Source organism: Vanacampus margaritifer, chromosome 20 (assembly GCF_051991255.1).
Source record: "Vanacampus margaritifer isolate UIUO_Vmar chromosome 20, RoL_Vmar_1.0, whole genome shotgun sequence".
In the NCBI taxonomy this organism is placed as follows: Eukaryota; Metazoa; Chordata; class Actinopteri; order Syngnathiformes; family Syngnathidae; genus Vanacampus; species Vanacampus margaritifer.
In genome coordinates, this window is record NC_135451.1 from 11,837,370 (window position 1) to 11,851,290 (window position 13,921).

At 40.5% G+C, this 13,921-nt stretch overlaps 2 protein-coding genes across 2 annotated transcripts in view; both read left to right on the forward strand.

The window, feature by feature from the left end:
* Positions 1-2,210: 2,210 nt before the first annotated feature.
* Positions 2,211-8,630, forward strand: slc35g2b (solute carrier family 35 member G2b). Its single transcript, XM_077554869.1, has 2 exons — positions 2,211-2,644; positions 4,362-8,630. Exon 2 carries the CDS (start codon positions 4,388-4,390, stop codon positions 5,636-5,638), a length of 1,251 nt encoding a protein of 416 aa, XP_077410995.1. The 5' UTR covers positions 2,211-2,644; positions 4,362-4,387; the 3' UTR covers positions 5,639-8,630.
* A 1,265-nt stretch (positions 8,631-9,895) lies between these two features.
* Positions 9,896-13,921, forward strand: part of nck1b (NCK adaptor protein 1b) — a 28,100-nt gene continuing 24,074 nt past the window's right edge. The window contains exon 1 of the mRNA XM_077554023.1: positions 9,896-10,059. The gene's annotated coding sequence lies outside the window, so the exon portion shown is untranslated. The remainder of the gene's footprint in view (positions 10,060-13,921) is intronic.

The window sequence follows — 13,921 nt, forward strand, 5'->3', positions numbered from 1 at the left end:
ACATTGAGTTCTCGCTCTTATTCCACACTCGGCCCTCTGCTCTCATCAAATGAATTCACTTTACATCATTTCCTGTGTGGCAAACTGTGTTTTAAAAGTTCTCGGACCGTCGTCACCCAACAGATTGCGTTCAATTTGGGCAGAAAGAGGAAAAGGAAATGAACAACGGCTGCAGCCGCGTTCCAATTATAAATTATACTCGGGCTGCGCCGCTTTAATGAGCTGATAACGGCACACGGAGGGGAAAATGGAAATGTGTTTTTAAAAAAAATTATCTGCTCCAGTGGTCGCAACTTCCATTGAAGGAAAAAAAAATCACACTTTATTTGATCACTCGGCTACAAATACAGTTTTCAAACTCGCTTTCTTTGCGCTTTTATAGCGGGATATAAATATGAACATGAAAAAAAAAAATCTGCACAGAGGGATTGCTGGAATCCTCCTCCCTCCCTTCATGCATATTTAAAAAGGCCCTATTTAGAAAGTGCTGACTTCTCCCTGCATGTATGATTCATAGTCTCAAGTTTAAGCCGTTTGGCCAAAACTTGCATGATGTTGTCTTGTCGTATTTTGAACCTTTTATACAACTTAATTAAGGATATTTATCTCAGATGGAATTGTGCAGATGGTAAGCGCGCTCCGGATTGTCCTCGTATCTTTTTATTATATCACAACTGGCGCTTATCAGTTGGCTCTAGGTCAAACTAATTACCTGAACTCGGACCGCTTCACCGCTAAATGGCTTTTTGATGCTCTTCACACTTTATTCCGCGGCATCGTTTTTTTAGGATTCAAGTAGCAAATGACAGAAAATTCTCAATTGCTTATGTCTAATGAATACATGAAAATTAAAATGCAATATACTGTAGCTGAAAATAGAGACAAAATAACGACGTATGACGATGCTCATATGGTGACAAAGTAATAGGAAATTAGTACATTAGAGTAAATTCCTGTTGTTTTAATGATTGCAACAAACATGACATCCTTGTTGGATGGCAGCTCTTGACAGGCTGTATGACATTTATTACAATCCTAGCTCCTGGTCACCGTGGCCTGGGGTGTAGATTGCCTTATCTATTTTTAGTCCTTTCAACCCCCCCCCCCGTCTATAAATTTACAGCCGGCCTTTCATCACAAGAGCAGCCGCCGCACGTCAGCCCGTCAATATCCTTTGATAAATATTTTCACCCCTGCTTTCACGCTGATGAATCGCTGACTTTCTCAATGCATTACCTTTTTTGTCGATCATAATTCAAATGGCCTCTTGAGGTGACTTCACAGCTGAACCGAAATCTGATCCCATTCGATTTGTTTTAATTGTGTCTAATGAGAGGATTATCTCTCATCACTTCAAGATGTGACGCCGCATTCAAAAAACGAGCGAGTCAGTTGTGGATGAGCTCCATTGTGACACATTGCGAACTTGGTTTGTGACATTATACACTATACACTTTTTTTTTTTAAATCTTATCTGAGAAAAAGATGCACATTTAACCCACATGTATGTTTTTTAGGACACCTGGGAACTGTTTCAAATGGTGAAAAATCATTCCAATAGGTTTGCTTTTATATAATGGCTGAGTTTGTTGCTAACCAAAACAGCAGCACCTACCAAGACATAGAAACGGCCTCTCTTAAGTATTACCGCCCATGTAAATGAGTTCCCGGCACATTATTATGTAGAGTAGGCATCTTTAATGGAGGTAAACATTCTTGTAGACGCTACCCTTGCTAACCAAAACAGCAGCATTATGTTCTGATGTGCTACACCACCAGTCTTTTCCTCATTTTGTCTAAAACCACACTTCTAACTGACATGAACTATAATATAATAACAAAAAAAGAATGTGGGCCTTAGTCATCTGTAGTTAGTTCATGTTAGTCGATTAAGAAAATGTTTTTTTTTTTTTTTTTTTGGTAACATATTTTTTAGATTTAGATGCATTTTTATTGGTATGCGGATGTTTGTCTGAAACTCCAATAATTGGCAATTAAATAATAACTTTGCACATTACCAAATTAACAGCTCAGAAATACTGTACTATGCACAATGCCAATGCGGTTGCTAGCCAAAACAGCAGCATTATGTTCCGCAGTCTGTCCATTTCTCTACAATAGTCCTCCTTTTTTTTTTTCTCTCAATATTTCTTGACAATAAACATATGACCTGCTTTTTGATGGTCTTCCCCATCTGCAGTTGAGTAAGGCCACTATAATGGAAAAAAAAAAAATCCACTGATCAGGCAATTACGTCACATCTTCGTCATCAACACGCCCCAAAGCTCAGCCAAGCTGGTACATGTGGCGCGGCCACAGAACGACGAAAAGGAGGGACCACCTCCCCCCCAGGCCCGCCCCCGATGCCCTCCCCTCTCCTCCATCTTCATCCTCAGCATCACCAGCAGCAGACCCTCAGCTTCATCCTCATCATCGTCATCATCCCTGAAGAGCGCCACGTTTAGGAGGAAGAGGAGCGTCGAGAGCGCGCACCCTGCGACCCAACCCCCCCCCACCACCTCCTCCTCCCTCGTCTCAGGCGCGCGTTCCGCTCCACTCGTCGGAGAGGTTGAAGATGGAGAAATGGCTGTGGAGAGAAATGACGCCAAATTTATGACACCCGGAGCGGTCTAAAGAAAGCAAGGTAAGGCTTTTATTATTTATACCCCACCCCCCACCCCCCAAATCCTCTAATAAATCCAAAAGCGAACAATTAAGATGATAATTGTGTGTGAAAAATGTGTCTTTAATTGACTCCGGGCTCCTCCTAGAAAGCAAATGCATCCTTTTTGTTTGTATCGAAAACCGACCAGGCTAATATTTTAATCACTGCATTTTTCTTTGACTCCTCTAAAAGGCTTTTTATTCTATTTATTACAAGCAGTGAAATAAATGCCAACGTGCGTTCTAATAAAGCATGAGCTGAACTGTACTGTAAAAAGCGAATTATAGCTTGTGCCTGCCCCCTTGTGGTCTTGATGCTCTAAAAGGAACAGAGGAGGATTATTAATGATAATAAGTAAAAGGAAGGGGAGAGGGGGGGGGGGGGTCTCATTAGCTTTTTAACCTTTGAACTGTTTTACCTCATAGCGTTGCCATGCTATAAAGGTCCACATTGGTGTTGTGTATCTGTGTGTGTGTGTGTGCTCCTGTTATGTAATGTCAACCCCCATCACACTGAATCAGCCTCACACCACTTGCTTACGTGAGGCTGCATGGCATATACTGTATACAACACCATAATATTATGACTACGGCGAAAATAAAACTAAATTGTAAATTTATACAACTTGGTGTTCCATTTTCAGTGGTAATCGATCAAAGAGGTGTTCGTTTATTAATCTGGGTGGAGTATATAGCAAAAGTTTGGTGATCGTTTTGACGATTAGTCATGGAAAATGGGTGGACGTGTCTAATTTGGCCCAAAAAAAACACAAAAATCCATTTGGCAGGGGAAAAAGTGGGGCGGGCCACAAAAATATGACGGCGGGGTGGATCTGGTTGAGTTTGACACATGCGCTTTGCATCATTTTATAAAGTATGTCAGCAGCTGTGCTATTTTTTTTGTGTGTGGGCGAGGGTGCACACAAAGAACACAAGTGAAGAAATATGCAAATGTAGCTCTTGACTGGGCTAATTAGGTGAAGCTGTAATCACAGATTTAGGTGAGAAACATAATAATAAAAAAGCAAAATGTAATAAAATAGACTGTTTTTATAAAAACTAATTACGCACTCATTTTGTATTAGTGAGTTTGACTATTTTGTCCAATTCAGCACACAACTTATTGTGCATCAGTTACTGTGGCTCTCCTTGCCCACATTTGAGGGCATACAAACAGTTGCACAAGTTTTCTTATTTTTTATTTTCCATTTTATCTGAGCGGTGGTGTACTTGAAGTGCAAAAAATGAATCAAGCGATGCATCGGAATGTCAACTTTTTTTCTATTAGACAAGCCTATGGCCTTGAGGCACCCTATAATTAAATATTTTTTTGAAAATGGGAAAATAAATATATATAATAAAATTACACTTAATGCGATTAAAAAATGTAATTAAACCCAATAATGTAATTATTTTCTCTCCTTGGCCACATTTGAGGGCAAACATTACAGTGCATTAGTTGTACAAGTTTATTTTATTTGTGTACTTGAAGTGAGCTAATAGGAAAAAAAATGGCTATCAATTCAAATAAAAAAAAAATGTTATCAAGCGATGGATCTGAATTTAAACTTTTTTCTATTAGACAAGCCTATATGGTCTTGATGCACCCTATAATTAATTAATTAATAAAATTTGCACTTAACTCCAAAAAAAAAAAATCTTAACTGCATCCAAATGACCTCTCACTTTCTCTTCAGGTTTAAGTTTGGATTCTTGAAGAGAGATGGACATGTCGTCACCCTCGCTGCCGTACGGCTCCAAAAAGCGGGTCAAGATTCACCCCAACGCCGTGACGGTGAAGTACGCCACCCACTTCCCCCAGCCGGGCGACGAGGGTTACGATGACGCCCCCTCCTTTGAAGACTTTGGCGCGTTCGCCGAAGCTAACGTTGGAAAAAGGCTGGTGACTGACAACAAAGGTGGGAGGACTTTATTTGGAACCATGGAGACCCAGGCCAAGCCGCCCGGCGCCCCCCGGGACAAGGGGGTGGGCGGGCAGTTAGCCAGCTTCGGCGAGGCCAACGTGCTGGCCTCCAGGGTGACCTGGATGGCCCTTTTCGGGGCGGCGGTCGCTCACGGTTGCGTGGCCTTGATTACCCGTCTGGCGGCGGACCGCTCCAAGGTGCCCTCCCTGGAGTTGCTCTTCATCCGCTCGGTGATCCAAGTGCTCTCCATCCTGGTGGTCTTTTACCACCAGGAGGCGCCCTTCGGACCCAAAGGCTACCGGCTGCGTCTCTTCTTCTACGGCGTGTGCAACGTCATCTCCATCACGTGCGCCTACACCTCCTTCGCCATCGTGCCGCCCAGCAACGGCACCATCATGTGGCGCGCCTCCACCACCGTCTTCAGCGCCGTGCTGGCGTTCCTGTTGCTGGACGAGCGTCTGGCGTACACGGACGTGGTGACGGTGGTGGGCAGCGTGTTCGGCCTGTGCCTGGTCATGGTGCCCAACGTGGCGGACGAGGAGAAGTCCAGGCTGGGCTTTTGGAAGGAAGCTTTTGGCTACACCATGACGGTGATGGCCGGCCTGACCGCCGCCCTCTCCATGATCGTCTACAGAGTTATCAAGGAGCGCGTGAGCATGTGGACGGCGCTCTTCACCTTCGGCTGGACGGGCACGGTGTGGGGCGCGTCCACCATGTTCGTCATGCAGGAGCCCATCATCCCCCTGGATGGCGAGACTTGGGGATATCTGATCGGGATCTGCATCTGCTCCACCGTGGCGTTCCTGGGCGTCTACTACGCCCTCAACAAGTTCCATCCGGCCTTAGTGAGCACCGTGCAGCATCTGGAGATCGTGGTGGCCATGTTCCTGCAGCTCATCGTGCTGAGGATGATCCCGTCGGTGTACGACGTGGTGGGCGGCCTGGTCATCGTGATCAGCGTTTTCACCCTCACCGGGCTCAAGCTGTACCGGGTGAGCAGGGCCATCCGGCAGGATTACCAGGAGATCCTCGACTCGCCCATCAAATGAGAGATTTGCCTCCTTCGTCCTAGTCTTTGTTGTTTACAGCAGTGGTTCTCAAACTGGGCTCCATAATTTGCGAGAAATGTATCATTAAAAAAATAAATAAAACCGTAAAGCATACTAAACCAGCATACTAAAATTCCTTTACACTGATAAACTGCGATACAGAGACCATAATAAAAAAAAATTAATTAATTATTTATTTAATTAATTAATTTATTTATTTATTTAAAAAATAAATGAATAAAAACATTTTTGTTGTCGTTTTACTCCTTCCACAATTTATTGAAACAGACTTAAACCTGTTGAAAACAACTTTTTAAAGCATTCGTTAGCACCCTCTCACTTTTCACAGTTCTCCAACTAAGAGGTCAACATTCCTGTTCGAAGCTCTCCCAGTTGAATTTTACTGTAAAGACTACCGTGTTCAACCAAATCATATAATTTCATATAACAAACGTCAGATAGCTTAATGCTAACAAAGTAGCATAATGCAAAATTCTACTTCACGGAAAGTAGCATAGATGCTACCATGAATCTCCAAACCAAACAAATAGGAATCAAACGTTCTACATTTAAAGGCCGAAGTGTTCCACCAAATCATATAATTAGCTTAATGCTAACATGAAGTAGCATAATGCAAAATGCTATTTTACAAAAAGTAGCATAGATGCTACCGTGATTAATCTAAACCGTTAAATCAAACAAATGCTACATGAAAACACAGAACAGCAACACAGTGGTTGGAAATGTTGCTAAATATAGCAGACAAATCGCCAAATTGACCACGATGAGTGTCTACTCGTGTAAACTAGCTCATCTTTATTCGCAGCCTTGTTGTTAGTGTAAGTACTGCCTGTCAGCTAGCGACAATGGATACATATTGAATTTGGTTTAAATCCTTTCTGTTCAACAGGTTAAGAATATTCAGGTTGCAATATTCAAAAACAAATAATTCCCATGGCATTTAGGAGTGCATATGAAGTTAAATTTTAATTGGCATTTGTATTGTGAAGAGGTCTCCTTGGACCCAAAAGTTTGAGAACCCCTGGTTTACAGTGTTTGCTTGGTTGTGCAATTCAAAGAATGTTTGTGCTGTTAAGATGATTTTTTTGTAACGTCGTGTCAGTCGTTGGAAGAGTGACAGTCATGTAACTAATGTCTTAATATTTGTATGTGAAATTAAAACAATGTGATACGGTGGCCCCCCCCCCCCCCCCACCTCTGAAACATTCATGTCAAATTGTTGGCATGACAGACAAAATGGTAAAAAAGTTTTTGGGTGTATTAAAGGAGACGTATTATGCATTTCCCCCACAATTTAAAACGTTTCCCAGGTGTCTTAATAACATGTCTGTTACCATGACTACAAGTGGGCGAGGCTTCGTGGCCTGGCTCTCGTCATCTCGCCAGCAAGTGTATGCATTGCAAAAGGATAGATATAGTCTGTGAGTGTATGTAACCTGTTCTCATTAGTGTGGCATTGCAACCATCGTTCAGCCATTAACTTCTTCCACGTTGCTCGGCTGGTTGGCTCTTATCTCACCTGCAAGTGTATGCGTTAGCGAAGTTTGTATCTCACCAGTAAGTGTGCGCGTAACAGCAGGCCAAGTCACACCAGCGAGTGTTTCTGTTCCGGGCAGCACTCAGCGCGTTTGGTGGCTGGCTCTTGTCATCTCACCGGCAAGTGTATGCGGTGTAGATGTTTGAATCTCACCAGTGAGTGTATGCGCTCTGGTGATCACTTGGCAGTCTCCTCTTTTGCGTCGCTCTATGTGTTGATCGGCTGCTTGCTTCTACTTATGGAAGGAGAGGCAAATGTGTGGGGTAAAATAAAAATAAAAATAAAAAGCCTAATATCCTAAACGATGATGGATTTGTTTGACTTCTGAAGCACATTTCCTCACTCAATTGGGGTTAAACGACAAACAGTATAATTTCACTAGTTTCACTGCATTTGCCGTTGGTTTGTAGTTTACAAATGCTGTTCGCATTTGCACCTCGCAGGCTCCGCAACGCTTATTTTTACGTCAACGTGCTTCTGTTTGCTTTCAAACCCGTTGAAAACTTGTTCCCCGAGGCCATTATTAAATTAGCCTGCCCTCTGATGATAACATGTGGCATCTGTTATTACACAGGCGAGTGACTCATGTAGCCTGCTGAGTCAGACGGTTTGTGCAATTTCCCAGAGGGAATGTGATCAACTGAAATACAGAGCATCCTTGGTATACGGCGGTCATGACATTCGACAGTTTGAGAAGAATACATTCATTGGTCATCGTCATAGGTTTAAGATTTGTTCCCAAAACGCAAAGCCAAAGAAAAAACAACTGACATCTCATGTATATGACAGAGAAAATGCAATGAAAAGCTAAATGAACCGTTAATCCTTGATTACTGATTACACTGCAAAAGTAATTCTAACCAAGATTAAATATCTAAAATTAAAGATTTTGAGGCTAACTATCATGGTTAAACACCTTAAACTGACATCACCCCTCACGTGCAATAAATGTGGTTAAAATAAATTTCACAAAAGGCGCTTGCATTCAGATTACGTCGCCGCCGTAGGAACGGTACTGCGTCGTAAATAGAGGAACTCCGGTCCCTGAGGAACATTGTACTTACCAATATGTCCGTTAGAGGGCGCTAACCACTCACTTTTTATTAAACACCCACTTCAGTGCAGTAACTCGTGTTAATAATTACGTATGAAATCAGTGGTGTACATTATGACAACTATGCAGCTGGATGTCACGCACCATGTTTTTTTTCAACTGCTGCAGATGTTGAATGTTTAAAAATATTTTCCCACAATACCAAACATACACACATTTGTTTGTTTATACAGTAATTATGTTTTTAAATATTCACAGTAACGATTAACGCCATCGCTTCATTTGAATTTGGAATAAACATTCTGTCACGTTGCATGTTTGCCCTTCAATGTTCATCACCTCAAATCCAAAAGGTGAATAAACATGAGAACAAAAATGTACCTCCAATGTACCGTACATTGTTTTTTGTACTTAGATATGTCCTTATTTTTGAAAGAATTTTTTTTACCCCCCCCTAGTGAAGATAATTTTCAAAGTGTGGTACGCATATGTTTTCTGCAATACATTTGTTTGTTCAGTTGAATTTAGCTTTTAAGTAGGCTACAGTATATTTGCATTTAAACCTTTTAAACATTATGTACTATTTATGTATATAACATTTTTATTTAACTTTTAATAAGCCATACATTTAAATGTAGTGTTGCAGTGAATTCAGTGTCTTACAACATGATCTCATATACTTTTTAGAACTAAAACAGGTCTCGACATTATTCATGTGTTTAAAAAAGTGCTTTCCCCCAAAAAATCAAGTACATTTCTACGTTATGTAATATTTTGTATGCTTATATGTGTTTTCATAGAAAACATTAAATAGTTTGGGTTACCCCAAACATTTGGACAGTTGTGTATGTACAGGTGCCTCTCAATAAATGAGAAAATCGTAGAAAAGTTCATTTATTTCTGTTTTGCAAATGAGTTCTAACGATTTGAACGGCACGATTGAATTACATGATATTTTAAGCCATATTCTAATTTATTGCCATACACCTGTATTTACAGTATGTAAAGTGAAATCATTCACCTGAAGTCTTTTTTTAGAGTTCAGAATACATGTGGAGGAGGCCCCATCTGTTTGAACAGGAAACAGATTGCATCCTGCAAGCAGGTTGCAGAACCTTCCAAACCCACACTGCATACAACTCTATTCTCCGTACACGTAGTTCATTAAAAAGTGACATAATTTCCCAGGAGAGGCCTGACAGAAAGTACAGTAATTGTCTTGTATGTCTTTTTTGAGGGAAATAAAACTCAAAATGTACATGTAATGTGTAAATTGGTTTATATTACTAATATTTTTTATTTGATCATTTACAATAAATTAACCAAACAATTATTTAATAAATTAAACAAAATGGGTAATAAGTATCGAAATGTGAAATAGTTTAATTAATCTTTCATTTACTATTATTTAGCCACTTGTTAATAAAATAATTAAACATATAAGTATGATGGTGTCCAAAAACCATCAACCATGACGTCAGCATACTACATCAGCAGATGTCATGCATTTGATTTGCAAACCTGTCTTCCAATCATAAAACCGTTCATTCCTACAACCGGCCAATGGCGCGAGGAGTGGGCGGGACTTGGCGTCTGAACAGCTTGCGGTAAAGCTAGCTAGTTAGCCTAGCATAAGCTATGACATGCTTGGATATACACAGCCATGCTACTTCCAACGGCGGCTAACGTAGCCCCTTGACGTGGAGCATTCTCTAACTTGGCCGCTCTCCGGCGACGTCTCCGGGCTGTTTCGGGGAGCACTACGCACGGGTGGATAGGCGAAAAAAGGTGGCCGTCGGCGAGAAGAAGGTAAGGCGTGCCTTGCAAAAATCGGCGGTGCCGCAGTGAGGCTTGTTCGAGACAAGCCCCGAGGCTAGCTCTTTTTCCACTTCACCGTACGTAACCTTACATCACCACGTAGCTAACCAGAGGCTAGTTTCTCATGACTCTCATAAACGTGTCCTATTTTTAAAAACAACGCCTGTATTGTTATCTTACCAACGTAACGTGAAAGTTAGTCCAGGTTAAATTGCCTAAAGCTTACTAAAGGTGTCTTAATTTTTCCCTGATAAGACAAGAAGGCAGTTAGCATCTCTGAATGTCTTCGAATTTTCTACTTTGAGACGCCCTGTTTTACATTAATTATTCGATTTTTAAAGCATATATTAAATGGGGGGGGGGGGGTGGTACTAATGTTTTGATGATTGAGGTCGTTATATCACTAGAGTAAAGTTGTGAATTTGGGAGAAAAGATGTATATTTGGGATTACATTTGAAATTCTACAAGAAAAAGTCACGGAAAAACATGTATATTTTGCAGCAAATAAACTTTTTTCGATATTGAAGTAATAACAACTATCAGGTTGAATATTTCCAAGTACAATTTTTAAAAAATATTTTGTGGGGAGGGGGGGAGACGTGTGGTTTTAAGATTAAATTACAAATGGTTTTATATTTAGACAATAAAAGATTATCTTGATTTATGTCGTAACTTTTTGAAAATAAAGTTTTATATTTTTTCAACACAAATGTAATCTGTGGTTTTGAAGTTAAATTTGCAATACTGCAAGAATAAAGTTGGATATTTTTCAAGGGGAAAAAAGCCAGATGTTTTTGGGGAAAATACATTTTCAAGGTTGGTTACGAAAATTAGTAAACTTGTAAATGTACACAGTTATTTTCCGTCCCTGGTCAGAAGCAATGACAACAGGTCTGTACAATAAACTGATAAAATCCATATACGGAAGCACCAGCCAAAACGTACCGTTAGCAACACTCCAAATGCATCATAAGTTACAACACAAACACCAAACTCATATAGGCTATGTAATCATATTTGCCTGTTATTTTGATGCATGTTGTTGCACTTGCAGCTTAAGCCCAAACATCAAAAAGTGTGGGTGGGTCTGCCCAATCGTACAGTTTGTGTACTTTTTGTCTGACTGATTGACGGGCTTCTTCACAGTGAGTCTCTCATTAAGTTTTTTGAGGAGGGAGTGAGGGACATTTGGTCGACTTTACACGTTCTTGCAGGAGGTTAGGAAGACCGCACACATGGATGTTGGAGACTCATTTGTGTGTTTTTTTTTTAAAAATCTGTAATTGCACATTGAGGCGTTTTGGTAAAGCGGATTCTTTTGAGACATTTTGTACTTTTTTAAATTTAAAACCGTTCCCTCCTGCCCAAGATTTATAGAATACTAAATTTTACTTCTGAATTTTTTCCAAATCAATTTTTCTATAATATCCAATCGAGTGAACTATTTAATTCGTTACATTAAACAAATCCAAAAGCAAAAAGCACGTCAAACTTGCACTCACATTTTGGTTGAACTCACTGAGAATTTCAATGTCGAGGCCCGCCCGGCTGTATTTTTTATTGTTGTTTTCTTAGGCTGCCAAGTCCTGACATAACTCACTTTCTCATAACTTGGAGAATTCATAACTGCATGAACGCTGTATTCAGCTCGATGTGTTGACACTGCAGCGATGAGGCCATTTTGAACCCCAATCCACGTTCACCAAGAGGCCCGTGTTGACTCTGACGACAACTAGGCTTTGGCTGTTTTTATTTTTATTTTATATATATATATTTTTTTTTTAAGCTGTTCTCTCGGCTCCTGACCATGGAGCGACAGTGCTCGTCTCCTCTCCTGTCGGGACTCCAGCAACCCAAGATCGGTCCCAACTGTGCTTATTTGTGACAGCCACAAAAAAAAAAAAAAAAAAAAAAAAAGCGTAAGTGCCTCAAAATTTCCACAGTCCGCACTACTCTACTAAGTGGCTTAGGAAAGTTTCCTTTTCGGCCATGTGTTTTGTTTGATCTCCTCTTTGTAAACCCGAATGCTACCATTTCCTAATTTTCACTTGAGCAAAGGAACAGATATTTTCCACAGGCCTTTCATGCATGGAGGCGTCTCTAAACGGTCAGATGGCACATTTTTATATTAATAATCCTAATCGAACGTCATCTGTAAGGCGAGGCAAGAAAGTATGATTTTTAACTCTTTGACTGCCAGACGTTCAGAAAAGGGATGCCGTGGGTGCCAGTCAATTTAAGCATTTTGACTGATCTTTCAAGGTCCACAGAAAATTATGTGTTTGGACTATGGAAACACACATACTACCAAATGAAAGATTGGACTCTCATCTTTCATCAGAAAAAAAAAGTTTGTTTCTACCTTATTCCGTTTTTCAGTAATCAACAATAGAAAATCGTTAGTTTCACCTCTGTTTTGAAACAAACGTCTTTTAACGTCTTTGGCACTCCTCCATAGGATTTTACTGAACGTTATTTAACGTTTTTGGCAGTCAAAGAGTTAACTACTGCGTTTGTGTCCAAATTTGAATAGCTTAGCTTCATTATTTTCCTTGTTGAAAAGATATATGGTCCATCCCTTTTGAAATGTTAAACTTTTTTTGCCAACTTGCTAATTAGGGTCTTGAATTGAGTTTTTCCATAAGAAATTCAAATTGAATTTGGCATGGCCAAGTACATTAATGTCGTGAAGTTTTGAAGTTGTTTTTTAAACCAGATTTTCAAAGGCCAATACAACACATTTGTCACGTTAATAATTTTATTTTTTGTGCACAGAAAATTTCAAATATTCTCTCGTCACTTGTTTGTCTTTATTGACTTGTTATTGTAACACGTTTGGTAAAATGAGGATGTGTGGTCACGACGAGTTTCACGATGACACTGCATATGGAGAACGGCCTCCGTGATTAACAAATAGTGGCAGCGATCGGAGGCTTGTGGCCAAACTGTCTGCCCGGCGTTGACTGTTGAAATGAGCTTTGTTTCACCAACATGCAACCTGGAATGCCTCCTGCTCTCGAGATACTCTTACACAAGTTCCAACACGTGTTTCTCGCAGACTTCCTTTCCCCAAGTGGCTTATTGAGTCCCATTGTGACAGCACCCGAGGGCTCGTATTTGCCATAATGTCGGAAGCCGGCGTATTAATTTCAACAACCCCTGTCTGCTATTATCAACACGCCGTTTTACGAGTGATTTTTCAGAGGCGCACATGCGTCGTGCAGAGTGATTGGGTGTCACGCGCGTCATTTATGGCTTCTTTAACGAAGCAGGGTTTTAAGTAGCCCAACACCAAAAGAGCAAAAACATTAAGTCATATGACTTTTGTCTTTTTGTTGGCAGAGTTAAATTTGATGAGGTCATCAAATGAAGGCCAGTTCACACATCCTTCCTTCGCGGTCATCACTGTTGAAGTGAAAAGGGAAGTGAAAATGGGGACGTGAAAATGTGGCAATGAAACGATTTGCTTCTTTCCTTTGAGTGGTTTGTGATGAAATCCAGGCATTTGCCCAGGGATGGGCATGCTAACAATGGTCCATGTCTCAAGATGTTGATTAGGCAGGGTCCTTGATACCATGGATACAAATTTCAGGAGTCACACAATAAGGTAGTTTGTGCAGCAGCTGCGTATCAATGCATTGCCATATGTATGGACTTGCAAGTGTATTCCATACAAATATTTATTGTCATTCTGGCTACACTACTGCGTTGGCGTAGGTTAATGATCGACTACGGCACGGTCTGATTTGCATACAATTAACTCATTCACTGCCATTGGCGGCTGTAGACGTAAAAGAAATCATTTAAACTATTTCTATTAGTTAACATTTTTCCCCACTTTTGTTAATAAGA

What these genes read in the sequence shown, in the direction of transcription:
- slc35g2b (XM_077554869.1), top strand. Translation starts at nt 4,388, where the DNA reads ATGGACATGTCGTCACCCTCGCTGCCGTACGGCTCCAAAAAGCGGGTC.